The sequence below is a fragment of the Grampus griseus genome, assembly GCF_964374135.1.
Source record: "Grampus griseus genome assembly, chromosome: 16".
Lineage (NCBI taxonomy): Eukaryota > Metazoa > Chordata > Mammalia > Artiodactyla > Delphinidae > Grampus > Grampus griseus.
In genome coordinates this window covers 26227869-26255296 of record NC_139010.1, presented here as the reverse complement: position 1 = coordinate 26255296, position 27428 = coordinate 26227869, and the positions used below count along the sequence as shown (strand labels likewise).

At 55.2% G+C, this 27428-nt stretch overlaps 1 protein-coding gene across 1 annotated transcript; it reads left to right on the top strand.

Annotated features, from left to right (window-relative positions):
* Positions 1–838: 838 nt before the first annotated feature.
* SPOCK2 (SPARC (osteonectin), cwcv and kazal like domains proteoglycan 2) lies at positions 839–26042 on the top strand. The gene is made up of 10 exons (XM_082673007.1): positions 839–1209; positions 13917–13962; positions 14221–14335; positions 15831–15945; positions 17580–17694; positions 18077–18196; positions 18695–18913; positions 20387–20449; positions 21923–22060; positions 22156–26042. The coding sequence occupies exons 1-10, from the start codon at positions 1021–1023 to the stop codon at positions 22296–22298; spliced, it is 1263 nt and encodes a 420-aa protein (XP_082529133.1). The 5' UTR covers positions 839–1020; the 3' UTR covers positions 22299–26042.
* The last annotated feature ends 1386 nt before the right edge of the window (positions 26043–27428 follow it).

Here is a 27428-nt window from a genome sequence, read left to right as displayed (position 1 = left end):
TTAAACACCTCAAACAAACCCAGCCTCCCCACACCCCTTTCCCCAGTGGCTTATTAAAATCAACTGAAGTCAAAACCATAGCAAATGTGCCTTTTTCAAATTTACCTCAAGGCAGATGAAATAGCCAGACATTTGCCTTTTAGGGTTGCCCTAAGAAGAGCTAACAAAAAGGGTGACAGCCCTTAAACAGCTGCTTGGGGAGGAGGACATCTGCCTCTGTTTTACCAGCTATTCAGTGCTCAGGCCTTGCCTTGAAAAGAGCATGTGGGGCTGGGCAATAGTTCTCAGGCAGCCAGTTGTTATATGGCTTTTGTCTTAACGAAGCCACCCATTACTGTAGAGCCATAACTCGCAGGAAGCCAGCTGTCAGGGCTGTGGCTCAGGCCCCTCTGGGTGGGAGGCAAGGGGAGAGAAAGAGTGTCTGTGGCCAAATTCCCTTTTAGACACCTGAGCCTGGCTTTGTAACCAGAGAGTTTCGTCTTTTCCTCACTCCCATCTTCCCTGAGGAGACCCGGCACCCTTCTTGCTCTTCAGCCTTGGAGAGACAGCAGGGACATCTCCGGGTCTAGATTCCTTGGTTTGCAACTCCCTAAGTGCTGGGCTGGGCTGGGCTGGGCTCTGCGGCGGCAGCGGATGGCTGGCGTTTGGCGCTCTGATCTAGCGCTTCCCTTTGAAATCTACCCCCTCCTTTTTTTTTTTTTTTTAAAACCAGGTATGATGATGTCAAACGTGATGCTGATGCTACAGTTACAGACACGGCCCCTGCTGGCGCAGCCTCTCTGATTCTCTCTTCCTCTCTACGTCCGGCGCTGGGTTTTTTTTCAGACAAGTGCATCTCCTAACCAGGTCACATTTCAGCTGCGACCCACTATCCGTCTGTCACCGGAGTCAGACCGCAGGAGGAGGGCTGAGGAAGACGACGGCGTTTGCTCCCCCAACTGCGGGGTGGGAAGAAGGACATTAAAATACTGCAGAAGTCAAGACCCCCACTCCCTCACCTCAGGTCGAATTCAGACCACGATGCGCGCTCCGGACTGCGGGCGGCTGGCGCTGCCGCTGCTGCTCCTCACAGTAGCTGCCCTGGCCGAAGGCGACGCCAAAAGGCTCAAGGAGGGCGAGACCCCCGGCAATTTCATGGAGGACGAGCAATGGCTGTCGTCCATCTCGCAGTACAGCGGCAAGATCAAGCACTGGAACCGCTTCCGAGACGTGAGTCTGCGGGGCTGAGAGGGCTGAGGGCTGGGGCTGGGGGTTTGGGGAGGGAGCTTTGGAGCAGAGACCCTGGGGCTGGGAGTGGCAGCTGCATGTCGCAGCCACAGGCTCCCGCAGCCTAGCCGGTTAATTGCACCAAGAGTAAACAACGAGCACCCACCGGGCTCCTGAGACCCCTCCTCATGTACTCCCCAGCCCAGGAGCTGGCGGGCTTGGGACCCCCAGTCCCACACCCTCCCAGAGCGAGGAGTTACTCTGGGGGCGTGCGTAAGCGACGAGGTCTCCCCTTCAGGCTGGGTGCGGAGAGGGGTGCGGGTTGCAGTGGGGCGGGGGGAAGGGGGCGGAGGGGAGTAGGGAGGGAGGGGCGGACACCCTGGCTTTGCCTGGGCTTCCGACCTGCTCCTCTTTTTTTTTGGTGAGCCATCCCCAGGTGTCCCCCTGGGTGGATGATGCAGGTTCCACATACGGGCCACTGCAGAAGGGGCTGGTCTGGGTGGGGCCGGCAGGGACAGTAGCATCGTCTTGCGCTTGCCTTCTATTCCTATCTTGGGCTTTGGGTAAAGGAGAGACAGAAGGGGACAGGGCCCTTGGTTGGCGCTTTGAGTTGGGGTCGGGGGGCGCTCTTAGCAATCCTCCTAAGGCGAGATGGTGAAAGGCGTGTCCGTGATGGGGGGGCTGGTGAAGGCAGTGAAAATACCGGAGGCCACCTCTGGGTGGCCCCCAGAGCCAGGTCTGGGGTCCCCATGCTGAGGGACGCGAGCACTAATGGAGGCTGGTTTTCCAGGACCAACCTTTCACGGGGGAGCGCGGCCCAGAAGTTGGGGAGCTCCAACCTGGAGGGAAGACTCCCTAGCCCAGTGGACTTGAAAAGCAGAGGGGAGAGCCCAGTAGCTGGGTATGGGAGCCCTTCGGGGACGCCCGATGGAACCCAGGCTTAACCTTGTGCCGGACTTTGCCGGGTAGGGGGTGGGGAGGTGGCTGCGGAGGAGCGGGCGTCGCTGCAGCACTTTGTTTACGGGCACCTGTAGATCAGAGGGGAAACTGAAGGCTGCCATGTTCGCAGAAGGGGAAGTAGGAGTGAGGAGGGGAGGGCAGAGGGCGTGGCTGGGGCCCAGAGAAGGGTCCGGGTGGGGGTGTGAGGTGCTGGATGTGCCCGGATGCTCCGGAGGAGAGGAACGATGGTACCCCGCGATCTGGTGCTTTCCAACACCCTGTCCCCAGAAAACCTCTCCTACGACCCCAATTCTTGCTCCTCATTCCCCAGATTCTCTCATCAGACCCACCTAGTATAACACAGGCCACACCGTGACCTTTCTCATCTTAAATTGTGTGCATCCAGAAGTTCCTTAGCAATGTGTTTAAAACACACATGCTTCATATGATTTCCAGCCACATGATGGAAACAGGCAGAAATATGCATCTTTTTGTTACCCTGAAACAAGTGACTGTTTATCTCCAAAGTCAAACTGGTAGGTTGTAATTCATCAGGACTCTCATGCTGCCTGGTCCTCAGGGCTGAGTGGCCTGGGCCCGAGTGGGCGGTTTGCCCCACCCCACGGCTGGTCCAGTGACAGGAGCCTGGAGCTCCAGCAAGACCTTTTCCACATCCCCTGCAGGCCCAGCATAGATTAGCTGCAGTCTCCTGCCGCTGCCTGGGAAGCAGCCCGGCCACAGCATCGAGAGCATGGCAGCAGGCTGGCCCATCCTGAATCCATGTGTCACTTGTCCAGGCCTCCCTCTGACTCGTTGGCAGTTTGATCTTCCATAATGGGCCTAGTGAAGGTCAGAGGGAAAAGAAATGCTTAATCAGAACAGTACAGGTTTTAAAATAAAAGCTTCCTACCCACCTCCCTTCCACTGACTTCCAATAGCCAACTCTGTGGGTGAGGATAGATGACTGACTGCATGACCCCTGGCACAGGGCTGCCCACCTGTCTCCCTGTACTGATGCCAATCACTTCCCCCTTCCTCCCATGCTCATCAGAAAAAAGCCACCAGAATGAAATCCTGCACGACCTGCCCCCATAGGATTCATGGAAAACTTCAAAGCATGTGTTGGTTTGCGTGGCCTCAGGCATTTATAGGGTAGATTTCCTCTAAAACCCCATTTAAGGTAGCCCTGGCTATAGGAGAATGGGGTCAGGGAGAGAAGGAGGACAAGGAAGGGTGGGCAGGAGGACCTGGCTATACGGATCCTTTGGCAGCTTCTGCAGAAATGCAGGAGGCTGCTAGCTCAGAGCCACTGCATTGCATAACTCTAGGGGTGCCATGGTGTGAATGGTGCCCCCTGGAGTTGTGCAGTGCACAGACCATGCACAGGGGCTCTGCCAGGACTGCAGACAGTTCTCATTCTTCCCCTGTTAGCAGAGGCCCCACTTCCCACCCTAAGGACTGAAGGCCCTCTAGTTGGGCACAGTAGCATCAGCTTGATGTACATTTCATCAGGCAAGCTTTCTTGAAAATATGCTCCTTTGCTTCTCAGAAGAGAGGTAGGAGTTTCTTTTGAACCTCTGAGGCATTGCCAGATGGACCCTGAACCTTGTTGATAATCAGTCACAAAATGGTGCAGGGCCCCCACTCTGCCTCAGTGGAAGGGAGGCAGGCAAGCAGGGGGAATGGAATATTCTTGGGGAATAGGATCAAGGAGTCGATAGTGTGGGTGAGGGAAATGTCTCCATTTAATGATTGGACTGAATTGAGAGGGGAAATTGAGGGAATCATGTCGGAGTGGTCAGGAGAAGGAAGGAGAGAAGGTAAGCGCGGGCCGTTGCTCCAGTGTGGAATTGGTCTGAGCTGGTTAGTGGGGAGTTCAGCTTAGCATTCTTCCTCTGAGCACTAGGATTATTAGGGGTGTGGGGTGTTGTGAAGGATTTACTGGCAGAGTAATCCTCCCCTCCAGTGGGCGCGGGGCTCTCACATGTGTCAGGAGAGGTCTCTGCCCTGCTACCGAGAGGAGGGAGTTTCAAGTCAGAGGAGATGGGGATCTAGCTGTGCCCTGCTCTGTGCAGGCCTGGGCTTTTCGGAGTCCTGCTCCCTAGTGCTACTATCTCCGAATTCACTCCCTGCAGAAGTGGGTGGATTTTACCGCAGTCTTTGGAACAGAACATCCAGAGCCTGGTAGATAGAGATGGACACTTGAGAGGAGACAGGCCCATTACACAGCATTCTTCCTGGCAGCTTCCAAGAGCTGGCTGGACAGCACTGACCGTTCTTTTTCTTCTTGGCTCTTCTCTGCTTTGTACCACACTTCCATTACATTTTAATGATATTTATGAGGATCCAGCACAGTGCTGGGCACCCCGGAGGCACGCAGTTAGCACGTGTTGAATCACTGGTTGCAGGGGGTGCTTATATCTGCCAGTCCCTGCAGTCAGCACTTTATCCCTGTGGCCTCTTGTGCCCTCCAACAACCTGTGAGATAGTTACCATTACTTTATATTCCACCCTATATAGGACACAGAGGCACAGAGAAGCTGAGTAACTTATCCACGGTCAAATAGCGAGTAAGCAGCAGAGCTGGGATTTGAACCCAGGTCCTCTAACTCAACTTTGCTTTTTAGAGAACTCTAAGCCTAACCCTTAGTGGACATGGAAAAGAAGAGTCTACCCTGGCTTGTGCCCTATGGGCTCAATGATGTCTGGGCAGGAGCAGCACCTCCTAGGAAGCGGGGGGCCAAGGCTCTCAGTGTCTTTGGCAGCCTGCCACCAGCCTGGCCTAGCGACCCTCCAGAGCAGCTCTCTACCCAGGAGAGGCATGAGGCCTGGGTTCAGGTTCTGATTCTGCCACTGCCTGGCAACATTATGCCAGGTACGTCACATAACCTCTCTGAACTTCAGTTTCAGTCTAGGAGACTGAAATGGACACGTGAACATGAAGACATCTTGTCAGAGGGCTGGGGGGCATCCATTTCAGGCAATATAGAAAGAAACTCCAACCCCATAGAAAAACCACCAGATGGATCAGTGTTTCTGGGGCTAGCCCACACCATGCCTCTGGCTCCATGAGAATGACACCGATGTATGTTTACTAATTCACTCATTCACTGCAGATCTGAGCACCTCCTCTAGGCCTGTGGCTTCACCATGAACCTGGGGTCTGGCCCAGGGAAACGTCACCTGCTGGCTACTTGGGATTCTCATGTTTTTATGAACACCAAGTAGGCCAGTAGCAAGTTTCAGCCACAAAGGGCCTCCCTTGTTACCACCCCTCCCCTCTCCCCACCCCATACTGCTGAACCAGTGCAAGTGTGGGAATGAGCTGCACAGGTGTTCGTGGATAAGTGTGGGTGTGTGAGAAGAACCCCAAACTGGGTCAGGATGGATTCCATCATTGGGATTTGGGGATGGGAGGCTGGGTCCTGCCCTGGCCTCCTCCTCCTCCACCTCCACTTTGGGTTCAAATCCTCTCCCACGCTGGAGGGGCTGGCGTCGCCCAGAGCAGTGTAGTGCAGTGAGAGACTCTTGAATACCCAGTGGGGCTCCAGGCCTTGGGAAGAGAGGGAGAGAAGAGCACTCTTTGCCTAGAGAGGCCGTCTGAGTCTCCTCTCAACTTCCAGGCAGTCTGCAGAGGATGGCCAGCCAACACCATCCCCTCCATTCTCCAGAAGGTCAGAGGGCTGTCCGGAGGAGTGGACGAGCTCTATCCTACCCTGAGCCCCAAGGGCCCTGGGAGGGTGCTCAGCTTGTCTTCCTCCCTGGGGGAGCCACTTCCAGTTTCTGGCCCTTGATTTTTCCCTTGGTTTAATGGGCAGCCCTTGTCATTCTGTGACTCCAGAAGATGAGGCTAGAGCCCGTCCACAGCCCTCCACCTGCACACATCCCCCCCCCCACACACACAACTGCCCCCTTGCCACAAGCTGAGCAGCAGGACTTTGGGTTTAGGAAAAGGATTTTCTTTTTGCTCCTGAGGAGGTATCTGTGACCAAGTCAGGGTTGAGCATGTATTAACCAGAGACCAAGAAACCTGAGAAATGAGGCCTAATGGCATCCTGGGGCAAACACCAGGCTGAGGATGGCCATACTGCCGCTGTGTACGTTCCCTTGTAAGTGTAATGTGGGTCTTCTTAGGGCTATAGACAGGGAAAATGTGTCTAACCTTGGCGGGCAGACCCAGGCCCAGCTGCAAGCTGTAGGGTGATGGGATTCTTGAAATGTCGCAGCCTCTGACCCCCTGAGGGCTCAGCCAGTGTTCAGTTGTATGTGTAGCCCCTTCCTTGGGGTTGCTGCAGCATTTATTGGTCATACACACATTTGGCACATGCTGGTGCTGCTTTGCATCATCACTTATGCTGTGGGCTTGTATCTCAAGAGTCCTCCTGCTGGTGTTTATCACATTCCTCCCAAGGTAAGTCCCTGAGGGTAGGGTTTGGGGATAGACTGCTTTGTGACCTTACCACCCCGTCCTCAGAGCATTGCATGGGGTTTTTGTGCACACAGTATGTGCTCAGTATAAGTATATGCACCGTGGAATAGGAAAGGCAGGAAGGGTCTCAACTAACCTGTCCTCTGAGCCCCTCCCTCTTTTCCCCAGGGAGCAGCACTGTGGATTCAGGTGGTAGAGGGCAAAGGGAGAGCTGGGGCTGAGCCACGCTGACTATTTGGGGTGAGCTCTTCCTCTTTCTGGACCCTGAAAGGTTGGGATAGTCACAACTAGAACCCCGGCACCCTGACTCCAATGATTCATTTGTAGGATAAGGGAGTACGTGCTGCCGTGAAGGAACATTATCCCGCAGGCCTCCCTGTTCTCCCCTGTGTCTGTGGGCCTGGACCTGGCTGCAGCCAGCCTTCCCCTTTCTCCTGGGAAGTAGGGGGCTCAAAATTTCCCCCCACCTCAATGGGCCCACCGAGCAGGTGACCCACCCATCAGACCTGTGGGTGGGTGAGCACAGGGCTTCCTCCGGTGGAGACCAGTTTCCCTGAGGCAGGGCATCCTGCCCCTTCTCTGACATCTGAGAAGAGGTCAAGGCTGCACACAGCAGGAAGGACAAGCCAGGCCGGGCCAGTGTCTTACTCCTGCTTGGACGCAAGCTGCTGGCTCCTTCCCTGATCCCTTGCTCCCTTGCACAGGTTAGAGGACGTGGAAGAGTCTGAACTTGTTAAGGCTCCTTTTCCCCTCTTCTCAAAGTTCTCAGCTTAGGAGAGGGGGGGCAGAACTGCGGAGCCTCAGCAGCATTAAGCACTGAGCGCTGAGCCTCCACGTTTTACAGATAAAGGAACCGAGCACATCCAAGCCCATGTGCTCTTTCACAACCCCATGTCTGTGTTTCCTCAGCTCCAGTGTCTGGCCCTCCTCAGAGATCCCTGGGATTTAAATCCTGCCCCCCACTCATGTTCCAGAAAGGAAACAGAGGTCCTGAGGCAGCTCAGAACAGAACTCCAGGCCCACCCTCCCCTATACCTCTCTCTTGTTCTCTGCCCTCTATGGACCCCTGGGGCCACTGCCTGAACCAGAAACCCAAGGACTGGGGCCGAGATGCCCCTGAAACTGTGGAGAGCTCAGGCCCCGCGGAGTGTGGGGATGGGGGGTCAGCGCGGGCATACCTGAGGCCAGGTGGAGCTCCTGGCATGCTGGCAGTGATAAGCACATTTTTGTCCTCCAAGGAAATTCCTCCGAGCAGAGAGGAGGTGGGAGGCGGGGAGTCTGCCAGATGCCTGACTCCGTCTGTTTGTCCAGGCCTAACAGCCTCTGCCGCTCCCTCTGAGAGAGGGGCAAATATTTAATGACTGCCCCCCTCCCAGCCTCCTCCATGTGGAGGGTGCCGCCTCCTCAAGATGCCTTCCACCTGGGCCTGTGACAGGGGTGTCAGGCCTCAGCTGAGAAGGAGCCAGGCGGGCCCAACTTCACCCCTGCTTGTTCCTTTCTGGGCCCCTCCCTCTGTGCTCCCCCGCTCTTTGCAGGGAGAGGTAGGAGGAGCCCCCAGCTACAAGTTCCCCACTCCTGGGCCTTCTCAGTGGACTGGGTTGCATCAGAGGTTCCCTCGCCTGAGGAATGAGGCCAAAATAATGCCGGCTACGGGGCCTTTCAGAGGTTGAGAGAGGCCTGGCCCACTTCCATTTTTAGAGGTTCTCGATCTATTAAGAAATGAAGAAGTGCCATAATAGGGTTACAGAAGTTATGGTTTCTTTAAAGTCTCATGATGCACATCTTTCGGTCCTGTCGGTGTGCCTCTGGCTGTAGCGCCTCAATTGGAGAGGTCAGAAGTCTGCGTTTGAGGCTCCTTGTGACTGTGAGACCCAGAAGTGCCTCTTGTCCACCTTGTCCCCCAGACTCCCACCGTATGTGCGGAAGAACCCAGCTTCAGTGCTCCTGTTTCGTGAGTTTTGCAAGTATAGAGCTTCACAGTTTACAAAGTGCTCTCATAGCTGTTATCGCACTGGGTCCCTCCACAGCTCAGGGAGGAAGGCAAGGGAGTCACCCTTACTTTATAGGCAAGGGAAGGGGCTCCAGTGAGGGCAAGGCTCTCTAGGCCACAGTCTTGTTGGCAGTCAGAGGCCAGGCCAGGCCAGTACCCAGTGCCCTGATTCCACGCCAGGGCGAGGGTGGGGGGTGTCAGTCTCTCCATCACAGTGTGCTGCAAAGAGGCAGGTGGAGATTTGCCCAGGTGGTTTTTAGCCCTGGGGCGCTGCTCTTCTTCTGCTTGATTCACTGCTGTGTCCCATCCTCCCCACCAGATGGAGAGGCTGGGGGAGATTGGGTTAATTCAAGCTGTGAAGTGAGCGGGTGATTTGGGTGCTAATTAAAATGACAGGAAGTAAACAGCGCTTGGAAACACCCAGCATGTGCCCCCTAAGCCCGACTAGGCTTGCGCACTCACTGCCGTTTCTCCCCCAGCTTGGCACAGTGGGCCCTGTCTCCATGGCAACCGGGCTGAGCTGCTGAGATCAAAGCAGGAGATGGGTTAGCTCCAAACCAGCCGAACCAGGGGCGGGTGAAGAGGGTTCTGGAAATGCGTGGAGAAGGGGGGCCCCCAGGTGTCTTCCCCCACCACCGCCAGTCTCTCCACTCTGCTTACAAGACTCCCTGCCTAGGGGTTGGAGCAGAGCTGGTGTGGTGGGAGAAACCACCCATGGGCTGGGATTGGGCCTCCTGGGTCCAGTCTTGGCCTGGGACTTTCTTTATCTGCGAAAATTTATGGAGCAATACAGGGTCCTGGTTAGGGGCACAGATTCTGGAATCCCAGTTCTGGGGGTACCAATACTCTTCTGCTGTGCTGTTGATGTGTGATCCTGTGTAAGTCACTTAACCTCTCCAAGCCTCAATTTTATCACCTGAGAAATAGGATGATAATAGTGATTTTCTCTTAAATTCTCATGAAGAGTAAAATGAGCCAATGAGTGCAAAGTGCATAGCTCAATGCCTGCCACACAGTAATTGCTCAAAAGATGTTAGCTATTATTGGTGTATTTTTACTATTGCTAGGTGCTGGGCATAGAAAGGTGAACTTTATATGGTCTCTGCCCTCGAGGAACTGGCCACCTAAATAGGGCAGAAGCAATGGCATTGCTTGGTGTAACCAGAGCAATAATAACTTCTACTAGGTGCAGTCCACCTGAAGGAAAACTAGATACGGGGCGAGGTTAGGGAAGATGAAGTGTGAAAGCCAGGTTTTGAAAGATAAATAGAAGTTCAGGGGCTGGATGCAAACATACATTCCAGAGGGGGAAGAAGGCTGTGCCGAGGCCTGGCCAGAGTGATACATCCACTGGAAGGACATGGGGACAGGAAGAGACTCAGAGAAGATGGACTTTCTTCTGTAGGTGACAGGGAACCCTGTGAGGGTTTTTAAATGTAATATTTATTGTGGTTTTTTCCCCCTTCATTACAAAAGTAATACATGTTCATTGTAGAAATTTTAGAAACTTGGAAAAAGGCAGAAAGATGCCCAGATTCTCTACTCCTCTCCCCCAGAGGAAACCACTGTTAACATTTTGATATGAATGCTTTTTACCTAATCATCTTTAAACATTTTTTTTTCAAAATAAGAGCAAGCTATATATTTAGCGAAGGGTTTTAAGGTGGGAGAAACATGATCAGAATTATCTTCTAGACAGATCCCTGTGGCTGCAGGGGTGTGGAAGATGGGCGGGGTCAGGGAGAGCCCAGAGGAGACCCTGCAGTAAGTGAGGCTGGGGTTGCTAGGGTGGGACCAGTGGGCATGGTGAGGGGAAGGCAGGCTGGAGAGAGAGCAGGAGGTGGAGTGGACAGGACTTGCTCCTCTCACTGAGACCCCTTGGGGGCAGCTCTCCTCACACCCCACTGGTCTCTTGCTCTCCCAGTGGTGGCCACTCTCTTCTCCATTTGCAGGGGCCCCTCATGTGGCCTCTCCCTGCCCATTTCCTGTCCCTCCACCATTTTTTCCACCTGAAGTCTCTGGTCTCTTCTGCTATAACAGCTTTTATTTGTTGAGTATTTTGTGGACACCAGGCACCCTTCAGATACCATCTCCTTTAATCTCTGAGCGGTCCAGGAGTTAGGTGCTGAGCTCCTCCAGGCCGAGGTGCTTGCCCGAGGTACGCTGGTAAGGGAACATGGGCTTCTGTGGGACTCCAGGGCCCTCTTTCCCCCTCATCCCCCTCTTTGGCTGGCTGCTCCCATTCTTCTGGAACTGAGGGTCCTGGGATCCAGAACCACTTCAGCCTCCCCCAACCTCATCCACCACAGCGGAGACAAGGAGCTTAGCTAGAATCCAGGGCAACCCTTGTATACAAAAGGGGCTCAATCCCTGTATCCTGAATCAGAGGGAGTCTTAGCCTCACTTGGGTTGGGGTGGGTGGAGATGGCTCCCCACCAGGGCTCTCACAAAGCAGCTGGATGGTGAAATAGCCCTTACTTTGAACTCTCTCTTCCCCCAGCCCACTCCCCCCTGGATTTCTAATCAGAAATTCTTGGTATTGACCATTGAGAACCTTCTTTGTTCTGGGTCCCAAAGGCTTCTGCTCACAGCCTGGTTGGAGGTTAAGGCGTTAGGTTAGGTCCAGAGTGAGGGAGAGAATGAGCAGGCGTCAAGGCCCTCGGCTAACACCCCTCCCTGCTCCAGTTCAGGTGTGGGTGGGTTCCGGGGCACACAGACCTTGTTGGTTGAAAGCAGGTGACTCACACAAGCCACTTCCCCTGTCCTCTTCACAACCTCATGCCCACTCCCCTTCCAGAGGATGATGGAGCAGATGGCAAGACCCCAACTCCATGAAGGCCAGTCCCTACTTTTGCCCCAACTTGTAACCCTGGCCTCAACCACTTGGCCATGTTCAGCCTCATTTCCCATCTGTGATGAGTGGACACCAGCGGAGGGACCCCTCCACCCTGATGAGTTCCTGGAGAAGAAGGGCTGGGTCTGGGCTAGGTTCCTTTGGCCCTGGCATAAAGGGAAATTATGCCGCAGTTCCCTGTCGGCTGCCTGGCGGTCTTCTTAGAAGCTTGCCCAGGGGCTCAAGAGGGTTCCAGCCATGTCCTGTGGAATTGGGTGGGTGCCTGAGCCAGGAGCCTGGGCTGGTCTGTTCAGTGTCCAGGGGGTCGCCCAGGCCAGGTTCTCCAGAAGCCCCTCCTGTGGCTTTCCTCCTGCTGCTCCTGGGTCCAAGGACTGCAGGACACTTGGCTGCTTGGACACATATGTGGGTTGTTACTTAGTTTCTAGATAAAAACCAACTGGCATTGGGTGAACTGTCTTGAAGTGTCCTTCTTTCCTACGAACACCTAGCACACACTGTTGCTTCACGTGTGTGCGTGGATACAGATGCTCACAGACGACACGCATGCCTGCACACACAGGTGCTTTGGGACACACGCCCATGAGTGTGCACGTGTGAAGACCCAAATGAATGCACACACGTGTGCGTGTGCAGAAGCACACACTCAGGTTTGCACCTGACCCCAGCGTGCTCTACCTGGGTCTGATGCCAACTGCTTGATCGGCATGGCCCCTCTCTGGCCTTTGCCCAGGAGGCTGTGTTGATAAGGGCTCTTGCCCCTGCCTGTTCCTGATGCTTGTCAACTTCCAGGGGACACATCAGAGGCCTCAGAGCCCTTGGGCTTTCAAGGCCTTGTGGGTGCCCTCTGGTGCAGGACCCCCATGCCCTCTTCCCCAGGCCTGACAGGAGTCTGGTCCCTTCCCACCCCTACCCCACAGTGTGGCCTCATCCTTGCATAGTTTTGATCCTTGGGTGGGACTCACGACGAGGAGGCAGCTACACGTGGCTTCTCCTGCCCCTTGTCCTCCAGCACCTGGAGCCCCATGCAGAGGAGGCTGGCAGCTGGCTCCTTGGCACTGCCAGCCTCCAGTCCAGAGAAGCCCTCTCCCGCCTGCCTGGCAGAGCTGCTACTGGGAGCACCTTGGGAGCTGTTTATTGGTTTTCAGCTGCTGCCTCCACCGCACAGGAGAAAGTGGGGAAACCAGAGGAGCTGGGGTTTTATGCCAGTGAGCTAGGCTGGGTGGGAGCTGCTCTGCCTCTGGCCACTGCGGGGTCCACAGGCCCAGGGGAGGGACTTGCAGCCGGAGGAGGGTGAGGAGAGAGCTCCCATGTGCCCCGGGTGCCCGACAGTGTGCGGTATCCAGAAGAGAGGTCTGTGCTGGGCATTGGGTGACCTGGGTTCTGAGACGGTGGGACTTGGGTCAGGTCATTTCTTGTCTCTGGACTTCCCGGCCTCTCCTGCACATAGAAGGGGCTGGGACAGATGACCTCAGAGGGCCTTTTCAGGATCTTCTGAGTCTGAGGATTTGCAGCTGGGCGATGGTAACTGAGGAAGCTGTTTGGAGGGGCCGTGGTCCCCCTTTCTCTCAATGCACCATCTGAGTTCTGCACGCAAGTCAGACCTTGACTGAAAAACAGGTGTCAGGGGAGGGGACTGCCTAGGAAGGGAGGGACCCTGGTAGAAGGAGAGAGGGTGTTCTGGAACAGTCAGGGCATAGGCATGAGAATCACTTCCCAGGCAGTATGGGCCCCTCAGACATCTGTCCTGATGGTGGGGTGAGGGCTGGTTCCTTTGGGACCAGCTTCAGGGCCTGAAGTAGAGGGATGGGGCCTCACCCTTAAAGCCATGGGCCTCACCTCTACTGCTCCTAAGGCCAGCCCTGAGCGGGCTCCGGCCTCAAGCTCTCTTTTGTAAAGACATAGGAGTACTGTTCTCCAGTTGGAGGCCATAGAGGTCAGAGGATGGTAGCAATCAAAGACCATTGCCCAGCATCCACCGTCACGTGATGAGGCCTGGGGAGCCCTGACCACATGGTCTGAGGGTAGGCCTCACACTAAAATCCTCGTCTCTCCCTCTCTCCTCCTGCTCCGGTTCCCGTGGCCTGCTGCTGCTTGCTGATCCCCAGGAGGTAGAGGTGAGTACTGCCTGGGGCTCCACTGCATATGTATCTGCAGCTACACACCCCACTCTCTTCTCTTCTCACTTGCACACTTACCCCAATTTCTCCTCCCCTGCGTCATCCAGTGTGGGATGGGGGGTGTGGAATAAGGAGATAGGGGAATAGAGGAGAGGCCGGAAGAGATTCTGGACATGGGTTTAGGGGGATAGAGGTCTGGGGGAGGCAGCTGGCAGGGCCTGGGTGGACAGGGGTCCTCTGGGAAACCACGAGGATGGTGGCAGTTGGCATGCGGAAGCAGTGGCCCAGCCTTCTCCTCTGTTGGCCCTGGAGTTGAACTTCGGCTCTAGGATGTAAATCTTAGCCCTTCCCTTCTCCCTCACCCGCTCTGTCCTTCCCTAGGACGACTACATCAGGAGCTGGGAGGACAGTCAGCAAGGAGATGAAGGTAACATGCCCCTCCCACATTGGGGAAGGTGACTGACACCCATGAGGACTTGAGACCAGAAGGCAAGTCCTGATCATGGCTTTGGACGCTCCTTGGGGAGCCGGACCAAATGGGGATGGAATTTCCAAGCCGAGGAGCTCTGGTTATCAAGGGCTGATAGAGAGAGGGGCTTCCCAGCTCAGAAGTGGGGCTGGGGGCTCCTGGGCTCTCTAACACTGAGTCCCAGGTGACCTGTGTCCTAACTCTGTGTCCCTGCAGCCCTGGATACCACCAAGGACCCCTGCCAGAAGGTGAAGTGCAGCCGTCACAAAGTGTGCATTGCCCAGGGCTACCAGCGGGCAATGTGCATCAGCCGCAAGAAGCTGGAGCACAGGTGAGGGCCTTGGGGAGGTGGGAGGCCTGGAGGGGGTTTGCTTAAAGAGCAAGGGCTTAACTAATACATAGGAGAGGATCAGTTATCTTTTGCTTCGGAACAAAGTACTCCAAAGCTTAGTGACTTAAAACAACAAATGTGTGTTATCTCACACAGTTTCTGTCAGGAATCAGATGTGGTTCTATTGGATGGTTCTGGCTTAGGGACTGTCAGGAGGTTACAGTCAAGATGCTGGCTGAGGCTGCATCATCTGAAGGCTGCACTCAGGATGGAGTGCTCACTTCCAAGCTCACTCACTTGGCTGTTGGCCCTAGTCAAGGGGACCTCTCCGTAGGGCTGCTTGAGTGTCCTCTCAACATGGCAGCTGGCTTCCTGTAAGGCAAGTCGTTCAAGGGAGAGAGCAAGGAGGAAGCCACATTTATGACCTAGTCTTAGAAGTCACACATTGTTACTTCTGCCACCTCTATTTGTTAAGAGCGAGTCTTAAGTACTGCCACACTCTAGGGGAGGGGAATTAGGTTCCATGTTTTGAAGGGAGCAGTGTCAAAGAATCTGTGGACATATTTCAAAACCACCACACTGTATGAGATCAGACACCAAACTGTGGGACCCAGGGAAAAGCACATTTCCTCTCTGGGCCTCGGTGTCCATATCCGTAAGACAAATAGGTTGGCCCAGATAGTTTGAGGTTCCTTCCAGCTCTGACATGGAGCCACTTCATGAAATATTTAAGGTTGTAGCTTCTGAGGCTTTTAGAGGAGGGAAGGAGTGAGGGGCATTTGAGGCCTTAGCTCCAGCCCAAGGACAAGACCCTGCCTGACTCCAAGACCCCCTGGAGAAGGTCCCATTTCCCTCCCCTTTCTCCTTAATCATAGAATCAGAGACCAGAGACTTGGGGTTGCAATCTTAGATGCCTCTAGGGACCTGGCAGGTAATGTAAATGCATGAAGAGAACTTGGTGACAGACCACTCTGGTGAGCCCAGGCCTTGTGGAAATGCAGGACCAGGACTCCCATATCTTCCATTTTAACTAGGCCAGAAATCCAGGTTTTTTTATGTGAACTCTTCCATTTTGCAAATGTTCATGAATAACCCAATTAAAAACAAAAACCCTTGGTGGTCAAACAAAATGATCCTACAGGCCAGATGTGACCCATGGGCCATCAGTTTGCAACCTTTGATTTGGTCTTACCCCTACGCAAGTGTGAGTCCCTTTTACATCTTACACTTGGGCCTGGAGTTGCAACCTGAGGGCCCTGCTGGAAAGGGGAAGCTGGGGGTCTATACCCTGCCCTGTTGGTTCCACCTTTATGAGCCAGAAGAGGGTCTGGCTGGGGGTGATGGGAGGTGGGCAGGGGCAGGGAGGCAGCTGCATCTACTATAGATCACCAAGAGCAACTTCTTTTTGGAACCAGTCTCCTGAACCCTCCCTTGCCCTGTCCGTCTCTCATTTTTGCTTCCACCCCTGTGCCCTCCCATTCCGCTCCTCCTGTAGGATCAAGCAGCCTGCCCTGAAACTCCATGGAAACAAAGACACCATGTGTAAGCCCTGTCACATGGCCCACCTCGCCTCCGTCTGCGGCTCTGATGGCCACACTTACAGCTCAGTGGTGAGGAGCTCTGGCCCCAGGAGGGGTGGGGGTGGGTGCACTGGAGTCCGCAGGGAGCAGAGAGGACAGCTCAGCTGGGCCTTCTGTGGGGCTCCCAGTACTGCTGTGGGGCCGGATGCACTTGTCAGCGCATTCAGCGTGGCCGACCACAGCAGAGGCACCAAGCCCAGGAGTCTGAGCCAGACCCTGCCCCTGACCTCGGGCAGGTGCAGGTGGGGGCTGGGGCCTGGAGGAGACCGGTAACTGCAAGTGAGAGTAAGTGAGGAAAGGGCCTCATGAAAGTATGGAGGGCAATGGAAGGAAGGAGCTCCGTCGTCTAGGTGCTGGGGGTTGAAATCTTCCCATGGGTGGATATCCACGTGGACAGGATGGTTCACCAGCAAGCACCAGGCATTCTGGGGCAGGAGGAAGTAATCCTCCGTGAGATGACAATGTGGGAGGGAACGGTGGTTGGGTGAATGAATTCCAACTTGATGGGATTTTTGTGAGGGTTAAATGAGACAGTATTTGTGAGAGCATTTTATAAACTTTAAAGTACCCTAGAAATGCGGGTGCTAATTGTGAATGCTTCTGCTAGCTGTGAGGAGTTGCTTGGTGTCTGGAGGGCATGGACTGTTAGCTGGAGTTGGGTTCTGGGGCTTAGGAACCCTTTTGGGGTGAGATGCAGATTTAAGAGTCACCCGTTGTGGGTGATGATTGACGCTGGGGAGGGGATGAGGTCACCCAGGGAGAATAAGGCAGAGAGAGAGAATAAGCAAAGGGGCAGAAGCTGCATGGAGGAGGGGTACAGAGGACGTAGGCGGAGCTGGTAGAGAGAGGAGGAGAGCGCTGAGTCACACCACCTGAGGGCAAAGCGGGGTTTGGGCAGGAGGCTGTGGTTTGAGGGTCCCAGTGCTGCCCTGTGGGGAGGTGGAGGTCATCGGGATGTCTGGCTTCCAGCCCAGCCCCGTGGCCTTGGCTGAGTCACTGGGCTTCTCTGAGCTTCCGTGTTCTCTGCTGAGTACGAGAAACACAATTCCTCCCTCACAGAACTGTCGGGGGCCAGGTGAGGTCACGTTGTAAAATGCTACGAGGACCCGCTTCCATGAGCGGTCATCCCATGGGGAGAAAACAGACACGACCAGGGGAAAACACTTGAAGGGCGAGGAATGGATGAACCCCTCTGGAAACTGTAAAGGCCAGGGAATTAGCAGATGTTCAGTAGCCAGTAGCTGTTTGTTATCAAGAGAGCCCACGGAGGTGACTGTGGGAAGGCCATGAGGGAGGGGCCCACAGCCGGTTACCTAGGAGCCAAGGGACTGTGGGGGGGAAGAGGAGAGGCCAAGAGGGCGAGGAGGGGTGGGTGAGTGGGGGTGAGGGGATGGGGGTTTCCTGGGAAGGACAACTGTGCAGAGAGGCAGGCTGGTGCGGAGTGGGGCTCCTGGGAGCCTTTGAGTCCCCCCGCTTCCTGGGCCTGCTGCCCCTGACCACTGTACACCTGTGGCCTCCAGGGGGATTAGGAGGGCCGCTCCAGGCTGTTCGTGGGTCTGTCCCTCCCATCTCCAAGGAGGAAGGCAGATGTGGCTGCCATGGTTGGCTGGAGGGTGCCCCTAGCAGTGCCCCCGTCACCCAGCCCGACCTTTCTTTTTGTGCAGTGTAAGCTGGAGCAGCAGGCATGCCTGAGCAGCAAGCAGCTGACGGTGAGATGCGAGGGCCCCTGCCCCTGCCCCACGGAGCAGGCCGCCACCTCCTCCACAGATGGCAAACCAGGTAATGAGTGCTGGGCCGCAGCCAGGCTAGGGGTGGGAGGCGGCTCCTGCCAGGGCCCCGGGACGCCTCCTTCAGGAGAAGTAGCAAAGACAGGGACAGGCCTGAGGGACCTGTGGGTCTGGAGGTCTGGTTTACACGGAGCAGGAGGGCCACGGCCTCATCCCAGGGAGACTGCGCTGGGTGTTTTTAGTGCTAGGGAGTGAGGCGGAGGAGGAAGGTGGGAGAGGAGGAGAGAGAGCCTCTGATTTCTAACTCCCCTTCCCTCTGGCATCCCACTGCCCAGCCTCCAGGCCTGTAGGGCAGCACCCCCAGCTGAGACCATGCTTGCTGCTTCACCCCACCTTCACCCTCCACCCCCTTCTCCCTGTTCTGCCGACTGCAGAGACCTGCACGGGCCAGGACCTGGCTGACTTGGGGGATCGGCTGCGGGACTGGTTCCAGCTCCTTCATGAGAACTCCAAGCAGAACGGCTCAGCCAGCAGTGGGGCCCACCCGGCCAGTGGTACAGGAGCTGGTTGCTCTGCAGGGGAGGAGGGTGGGAGATGGGGGGACGGGGGTACACTGGGCCACCTGGCTGCACTGGGGAGCACCCACTTTTGCTCCTTCCTGCCAGACCCTGAGCCCCTAAAAGAACCTAAACCTCAGAACAAGGGGAGGGAGGCTTGATCAGACAGGAGGGATTTGGGATAGCTAGCAGGAGGAACTTCTTAAAGTGAGTGGAAGGAAGCTAAAGCCTGAAATGGGTAGCCAAGGGAAGGTAAGGAATTATTTTCCCTGAAGGGCTTTCAAAACAGGGTTTTGACTGGTTTGGGTGCAGTCCTATGCAGAGGCCGAGGGATGGGCCTTCAGCCACTCTTGAATTTCTCAACGCCATGGTTGGATTCTGAGCTGTCCTGACCCTGAACAGAGGGCTGGGGCTGACAGAGAGGTGGAGGGATGGATGGACAGATGGATGGAGCGATTTACCTTGAGCAGGTCTGAACCGTGGCCTTCTCCCCAGGGCTGGACAAGAGCCTGGGGGCCAGCTGCAAGGACTCCATTGGCTGGATGTTCTCCAAGCTGGACACCAGTGCCGACCTCTTCCTGGACCAGACGGAGCTGGCTGCCGTCAACCTGGACAAGTACGAGGTCTGCATCCGCCCCTTCTTCAACTCCTGCGACACCTACAAGGATGGCCATGTTTCTACCGCCGAGTGGTGCTTCTGCTTCTGGAGGGAGAGTGAGTGTGGCCCCTCCCAGGGCCCCAGGCCCCCGGCCCTGCTGTGCAGGCTCTGCCCCTTGCTCCAGGCTGTCTTTGGGAGTCGGGGTGGCTCCCTCTTGGCTACCTCCCCATGCCCAGAACTTTTCCTGCTCCCCCACTTCCTGCACTCTCTCAGCACCTCATCTCTTGGAGCCCAGGGAAGCCAGCACTTGAACTCCCTTCCTCGGCAGGCTCCAAGGTGGATTTTGTGGGTCCTGAAGCTTATGCACTTTCGGAGGCCTGCTTTAAGGAAGAGTATTAAAAACCACATGTAAAATTTCTAGGGCCCCTCAGAGGGCTTGGAAGGGGCTCAGGGTTCCTGAAGCTGAAGCTGGGTTGGCTTCTCAGTGATTCCACCTTTAGGCCCATCTTACAGTACTCGCCCCAAATGTGTGATTATGCGTGTGATCATTAGCCTAGAGATATGTATCCTGAGCCAGGGCAGGACATGTGCTTAGAGATCATCTAGGCCAAGTGAATAACCATCATCGATGGTTAAACTGAGGTTCCGAGGGCTCAGCTGACCAGCCAGAGGTGGGGTAGCCTGTGCTCTGCCCCTGGTGTTTGGCCTGGTCCCCACTGTGGTTGTGTGATGGGAGTATACAGCAACTGTGGCCCGAGGCTGGGGCTTCCTTTAGGGTTCCGCCATAGCTGGTGTGGGATGCTGGGCAGGCAACTGAATCTTTCCGAGTTCAGTTTCTTCGTCCGAATGGGGAGATAACGATACCTCAGAGACTGTTGTGAAGATGAAGTGAGAAAATCTGGGTGCAGAGCACCATGTAAATCACAGATCCCTCTGCCAGTGTGGGGTATTTTGACCAGTTTTACTGCCCGTAACTGCCCAGCCTTCCTGCTCTCTCTGCACAGCTCCAGCACTTTTACTTCCCAGGCCTTTGGAGCTCGTGCTGTCCATTCTGTATAGTAGCCTTCTTGGGCAGGAGGCTGGGAGCTGCTCTCATTTTACAGACAGCCAGGCCCCCGCTGGGAAGGGCTAGGGGACTTCTCAAGGTCACAGACAAGTTAGATTTGGCTGCCAGTTATCTTCAGGCTTCCATCTAATGTTCCCTCCAGTCTTATGTTGTTCCCGGGCCCTCTCACCCTGGGGAATCTGTGCATTCACCTCCTCTTCTGAATCCTGTTTACCCATCCCATGAGTGGCCAAAACCCTCAGAGATACCCCTGGGCTTCTTGGGGGGCCTCAGCACATCCCACAGCCATGGAACAGCCTCTCCCAGTTGGAGCCTGGGTGTTCTTATCTGGCAGAGCCCCTGTGCCAGTTTTGGAGACCTTAGAAGGATCAGTGCATCCCCCTGTGGGGCAGCCCTGTGTCAGAGCCTGGGCATTTTCATCTTGCAGAGCCCTCTGACTGGGTTTCTAAGCCTTGAGGGGGCTCAGTGAGTCCCATCAGCACCATGGGACAGCCCCCATCAGAGGCTGATTCTCTCCCTGCAGAGCCCCCCTGCCTGGCAGAGCTGGAGCGTATCCAGATCCAGGAGGCTGCCAAGAAGAAGCCAGGTGAGGGGGCTGGGCTCGGCTCAGAGGAGGAGTCAGGTGCCCCGGGGTCCCTCTGAGGCCCAGAGGCTCTAGCCACTGGGTATCATGGAAGATGCAGAGTTCAGAGGAGGCCCTGGCTTAGGAAGACAGGAGAGGGAAATTCCCTCCTGTCTTTATCCTCGTGGTGGGGAAACGTCTCCCAACCAGCCCCTCAATAAGTGTGTTTTAAGCACTAATTTTGTGCCCATTCCTGCCAGGACTGGAGGTAGGGATACAGAAGGTTCCTAGAACTCTCTGTTCAATTCACTTCAGCCAGGGTGTGTGCAAAGCCCATAGCAGATGCTCGTGTTCTCGGCAAACATTTGAGTGCCAGCCCTGGAGAGACAACAGCAAACCCAGCCTAGGTCAGAACTGATGGGCAAGGCAGTAGTGGTCCCTGGCCTCATAAAGCACACGGGCTACTTGGGGAAACACAACCCACAAGGTGACACACCAGAAAGACAGAGCGACCGGTTGTGGCTCCTGTAGGTAGCTGAGGTGCTGAGGGAGAGCACAGTGGACAGAAGTCAGCCTGGGGTCAGCGAAGGCCTCTCTGGGGAGCTGGTGTTCAAGAGGAGACCTGAGGGATGAGAACGAGGTAGCCAGGAGCAGTGCTGAGGGCAGGAAAACGTTCTTGGGACACAGAAAGGACCCGTGTGGCTGAGCGTGGTGGTTGAGGGGACAGAGGTCCGAGGGGCAGATCCCATGGGGCCTTATAGCTCCTGGGTGCAGCTTGGCCTTTAACTGGGTAGTGAGACCGGCACATATGAAACCAAACACTGGAACCTCCCTGCAAAGCCGTATTGACTGAGAACCCAGTGGCCTTTGGGGGCAGGCACTAGTGCCACTTCTGCCAGGAAGCCAGGATCTTCCTCCTGGTGGAAGCAATCCTCTCTGGTCTGCATTCCCCTGCCCTGGGCCTTAGGGCACATGTCCTGGGGTGCCTGGTGTTAACATTTCTATGTTATCTCATCCCTACTAAGTGGGCAGAGTCTATCACTGGGGCCCCAGAGTGGGGATGTCAGCCGGTGTCTGTTAAGTGAACAGAGGAACAGCCTGAGGGCAGGTCAGAATCAGAGGGCTAGGAGGAGAAGCTGGCGTTGCCGGCAGGAGACAGCCAGGCAGAGGAGCAGCTGTAGGATGGAGGGCGTCTGGCACAACGAGGTCACACTGGCCGTCCTGCAGGACTTGGGAACTGTGGAGGCAGATGGGAGCCATTGTAGGGGCTGAGCAGGTGGTTTAGAAAGGCAGGTTTTCTTGTTTCTGGTCAGTCAAGCTGGAATAAATGCTGGCGTCCAACCCTGGACGTCTGAGCTTGTTGGGGGGTCAGTACCTGCACTGGCTGGGATCTGGTGGGGTCTGGGCCCCTGTGAACCCAAGGTCCCAGGGCCACCTCTGGGAAGAGCCCACACCCCGAGGCCCCTGCTCTGACCCTGCGGGGCGTGCCCCATTCAGGAGTCTTCATCCCGAGCTGTGACGAGGATGGCTACTACCGGAAGATGCAGTGCGACCAGAGCAGCGGCGACTGCTGGTGTGTGGACCAGCTGGGCCTGGAGCTGACGGGCACCCGCACGCACGGGAGCCCTGACTGCGGTAAGGACTGGACAGCCGCCAGAGGCCCAGCTCGGTGTGGCAAGGTTTCCTGCTAGCAGGATGCTAACCTGCCCCTTGGCTTGTTCCCCTCACAGACGACATCGTGGGCTTCTCAGGGGACTTTGGGAGCGGTGTCGGCTGGGAGGACGAGGAGGAGAAGGAGACAGAGGAAGCAGGCGAGGAGGCGGAAGAGGAGGGCGAGGCTGGCGAGGCGGATGATGGAGGCTACATCTGGTAGATGGCCCACGGGGCGCTGGGGCAGGCCAGGGTGCTGACGGCCGGGGAGACAGGCTAGCAGAGGCCTGGACAGAGCAGGCAGATGGCGAACGGATCCAGAAAATAACAGTCTGAAGCTACCCTGGCTCCAACGGGGAGGACCCGATGTGCAAGTGCGCATGGCACGTGTGTGGCGTGTGTGGCATGTATGGCCGGGATGTGTGAATGTGTGTGTGTGTGTGTGTGTGTGCGTGTGTGTGTGTGTGGCATGCACTGAAAAACGTGTCCTTGGTCCACACTGCTACTGGCAGAGTGAGTCACCCAAAGGCCCCTTCGGCCTCCTTGTAGTTGTTTCCTTTCCATTTTAGTTTTAAAATACACACATACACACACTGCAAGGTCAAAACTGATTAAATGAGATGCCCCCTTGCCAGTCCCCCAGCCCCATCCAGGCCCACCCTGACACCCTGGGATTCCTTGTCCTGATTTGCTACCCTCTCCTCAATCAGTCCTCCCTCCTCCTGCCCCTGCCCCCCTCTCTTTCCCTTCTGGAGTCAAGCCCTGGCCTGTGGGATGAGGCCTAGGGACCATCCCTGGGGGCAGAGGGGAGGGAGGGCAGGGAGCTGTCTGCTGGCCAGTTTGGCTGTGACACGCCCACCAGACTCAGATGAGAGGGGCTGGGACACCCGCCTCAGTGAGCACTTTCCCTTTGCTGGACTCTCCTCCTAACCCAAGCCAGTGTGACCAGAGGTGGCAGAGAAAGAGCTGGGGGCAGAAGCTGAGAAGTGGAGGAGGAAAAGGCCTTGGCAAGCTGCTGGGGAGGGGAGGGGTGGACCATGTGAGGAAGAGAAGGGGCCAGCTTGACAGGGAGCGTATGCCTTTGCAGATCCAGGTAACGCTCTTAGGAGTGGAGATGGGGCACCCCTGAATGCCAGGCCCTGGAATAACTTGGGCCCCTTTCTGTGGCTCTCAGGTAGGGGCCTGGTCTGGGCTGTTCTGTAGGGGCAGTAGGTGGTGGTTATGCAGGTGAGCTCCCCCTAGCCCTGAGGGAGGACCACACCTTCCCCTGTCTCCATTGCTGGGGTCCCCCACTCCAGGAACCTGAGGATCAGGCCGCAGGTGAAGAGCCTGGGTCTTGCCCAGGGGTGTGTGTATGCACCCACGTCCTCCCTGACCCCTTAATAATTGCTCCCCTCCCATCCAGACCAACAGAAAGCATTGTCCCTGAGACCCTGTGAAGGAGGAGCAGTGGAAAGCTGCAAACTTCTGCCCTCAGAGACCAGGATGTTTCCCCATCTCTCCTCAAGAGAGAGGCACCCCTGGGCCATTTCCAGCCCCACTCCTCTCAGCCCCTGGGCTTGCCCTCCATCCCCTTCGAGGGTCCCCTAGGGCTGCTGTAGTGGAGGGCCTTTCAAGCTCTGAGGTGTTCAGGGTTGTGAAAAGTCAGAGGGGACAGGTCCGGGGCAACCAGAATCTGAGGCCATGCTTCACTGTTCCCCCAAATCTCCTTACCGTGTGGCAGCCAGCATGGAGGAGAAAGTGCCCCAAGTTTTTTTTTTTTTTTTTTCTTACTCTATCCAGTTCTCCCTGTTGAAGCAAATTTTTTAACATCTTTGGTGAAGAATTTCTTGCCTGGATTTGGGCCTCTGATGCCCTTTGGTGTGTGGTGAGTGCAGTGTGTGTGTGAGTGCAGTGTGAGTGCAGTGTGTGTGCGTGTGTGTGTGTGTGTGTGCGCGCGTGCGCACGAGCCTAGGGACCATCCCTGGGGGCCTGGCACATGAGGAGATGAGGAGGAGCGCCCTGTGTGCTGGGTGGTGGCAGGGTGTGGGGTCCACGTCGTCGTAAGTTTCCCTGGGCAAGCCTCCCAGCCTGGCTCCCCGGATTCTTTACTTCCACCCCGGAATCCACATCTTACAAGCCCTCCCTAGGGGGAAATAATGAAACTCCAGTTAGCCCCATGAACCACTTCTCATTCCACAGCACAGTTCTGATTGTTGAGGTGTCGCGCTGTTCCAGATCCCCCTCGCCTGTCTCCCCCTCTCCCCTTCCTGTCGTCCCAGTCCTTCCTCTGGTCCCCGGCTCAGTTCAGGGAAATTCCGGTTCACGTCAGCCCTCTGCTGTCTGAGCACAGCTCCTCTCAGAGCTACTTGAAACTTCCTGCTCTCGCTAGGATTGGAGTCTGTCTGTCTCTTCCCTCTGCCCTGGCTCAGACTTCTGGAACCGTCTCCTGGGCGTGGCTGTTGAGGATGCTGGGGCGTTCTGGGGTGGGGAGGGGGCAGAGAGGGAGGAGTGCCCCTCTCCTTTTACTGTTGCCCTCCCCTCCTGGGGGTGCATGCCCTCTCTGGGTCCTCTGGTTGTGCACGTTTTTGTGACCTTGTAAATATGTTGTAGAGAGAAAGCAAAAGGCGCTGAAGTAGACCCTGGTGGGACTCAGGGGTCCAGCATTGCCCTGTCTCTGAAGCCCCTACGCTGCTTTTCACCCCACTCTCTGGGACCGAGACACCCGCCCCCTGCAAAGTTAGACCAAGCAGCTTGTGCCCAGTGGGCTGAAGGCCTCCAAGTCACTTCTTGTCAGACAAGGTGCAGGTTTCCTTGTGAGCAAGGTTGCAGGGTGGTCCTTCCTCAGCTCCTTGGATGTGTGCCCTTGACCAAGCTGTCTGCCACCTGGACCCTCCCATGTCCCTCTTCTCGGTGTCCTCTCTCTGTCCTGTCCCCACTCCCCTGGCTTAGGCAGGCAGCGGGATTCGGGCTGTGTTGGAAAGAGCTCGACCACATTTTCAGAGAAGTTTCTTGCCTGGCCCTGGAGCTGCCCTTGGCCACCCCAGGCCTTCTTACCCACTGGTGCTGGGAGAGACGGGCACGTCTAAGATGGGGCAGGTTGGAGTTGGAGGGAACAAATGTGCCTTGAGAGACCACTCAGAGAGGGTTCAGGGCGATGGGAAAGGAGGTGTGGGAGCTCAGGAAGAAGGAGGAGGGAGGTGAAGCTGATAAGAGTGTGAGGGGGTGTGACTGCCCCTCGTTGTCCCCCTGGGGCTGTGGCCACATGTGGCCAATGGTCACACTTCCGTCCTCACACCAGCCTGCCTGGTTTTAGTGGGCAGGCCACCCACTCACCTCTCATGAGCTCCATCTGCTTTCAGCTTCACCTGAGTGGGTGGGGGTCCATTGGGATCAACATGGGAACCCTCCATTTCACCAAAGCCTCCCCCGCAGCCCTTGGGGAGAATGAGTGGCTAATCCACTGACCCCCGGCATCATCGTGAGGCTGTGGGCTGGCAGGGGTCAAAGGGAAGAGACACCGGGGGTGCCAAAGGAGACTCGAGACATCCGAGGAAGTCCCAAGCAGAGCAAATTGCTTTATAGCCTGAAGCCTCCTTAAACTGTGTTACGTGCAATAACTGAGCTTAGAGTTAAGAATTGTGTTCCAAGTGCTTGGATTTCCGTCTGTATATTTAAGTGCTGAAATCGTATCTCTCAGTAATTTTAGATGTCTTAAAAAAAAAATCGAAAAACAAAGTGTTAGACTGTGTCTGTGCATTGATGGGCACTCAAGCGTCCCGTGGGTCACCCCACCCTCTTCCTCTCCCCTGTGCCCCGCTCCCCTCACATTCACCCCTGCCCCCCACCTCCACTTGGGGACCCCGCCTCGTGTTGTCTTTATCTGCCTATTAACTCAGCCTAAGGAAACAAGTACACTCCACACATGCATAAAGGAAATCAAATGTTATTTTTAAGAAAATGGAAAATAAAAACTTTATAAACACCACCTACTGGCACTACTCTGATTATTCTCCCCCTTGGTGTCATTTTTCACAAAACAAGGTCCCAGGATTCAGGCTTGTGGTCAGCACGCTTCTCTTATTCACCTTCATATGTTAGACCTCCAAGAGGGTGGGGCTGCGAGGAGAGGCCTGATTTACTGAGGGGAGGACCAGAAGCAACTTAGAAACATTTTTGGTATTATTGCAAATATATATGCAATGTCTATTTGTAGATAGGCCAATAAATACATCTGTATCACAAAACAGAGATCAAACTCTGTGTCCTGCTTTTTTTATTCAGCCTATTATGAACCTTTCTCTGTGTCATTAAAATTATTTGAAGACATGACTTAAAAAAATTGTATTGAAATATAGTTGATTTACAATGTTGTGTTTCAGGTGTACAGCAAAGTGATTCAGTTATATATATAGATTCTCTTCCATTATAGGTTATTACAAGATATTGAGTATTGTTGCCTGTGCTACACAGTAGATCCTTGTTACTTATCTATTTTATATATAGTAGTATATATATCTTAATCCCAAACTCCTAATTTATCCCTCTCCCCCACCCCGACATGACTTTAATAGTTGCAGAGTATTCCACAATATGGATGTACTCTAATGAATTTAACCATTTCCCTATTTTTGGATATTTCTATTGTTTCCAATTTCTTGATACTCTCAACTCTAGCCCTATAACTTGCTAACCGTGACCTTGGTCAAGTTATCTGCAGATGAGGAGAAGAAGTCGTCTCACAAGGATCACGAAGAAGTGCTTTCTCAACAGTGAAAACCCTGCACAAATGTCTAGTTATGCCTCCCGTGCCAGCTCAGAGCCAGGGCAGACTCTGCCCGTCTGGCTAGAATGGATACTAAGGTAGGGTAGCTACCTCCTAGGTGATGGGAGGCTGTGCGGCCTGGTTTTCTTCCCTTTGATGTTTCTCACTGTCACCTGCAAGGTCAGACTTGGAGGCTCAGGAGTCTTCCTGGAGGAAGTGTGAGGATGGATGTGATTTGCCCAGGAGCTTCTCCCAACACACAGGATGCAGGAGAAAGTAGGTTGGAGATGCAGATGGAGATCCCTAGAAACTGGTGCACTCTCTGGGCTTGTGGGAACCTGTGGTTTTGGAAATAGAGGAGCCATGGGGGAGGTGTGGGGTCCTTGAGGTTGGATTGGTCAGTGGAAGCATCTTATGCCAGCCCATGAGGTAGGCACTATTATTAATGCCCATTTTGCCGATGAGGAAACTGAGTCTCAGGTTTGGTAACTTGACCAAGGATATGCAGCTAGTGTGGGGCAAAGCCTGAATTCTGCTTCCTAATTACCATCCCACACAAAGCAGGCTGCCATCAGTGCCCAGTGACTGCTCCTTGCATGGCCCACAGGT

Bases quoted from the DNA above. Each gene is read 5' to 3' on its own strand.
- SPOCK2 (XM_082673007.1), top strand. From the start codon at position 1,021: ATGCGCGCTCCGGACTGCGGGCGGCTGGCGCTGCCGCTGCTGCTCCTC. The intron at 15,946-17,579 runs GTGAGGAGCTCT...CTTTTTGTGCAG, and splicing joins GCCACACTTACAGCTCAGTG to TGTAAGCTGGAGCAGCAGGC. The intron at 18,914-20,386 runs GTGAGTGTGGCC...CTCTCCCTGCAG, and splicing joins CTTCTGCTTCTGGAGGGAGA to AGCCCCCCTGCCTGGCAGAG.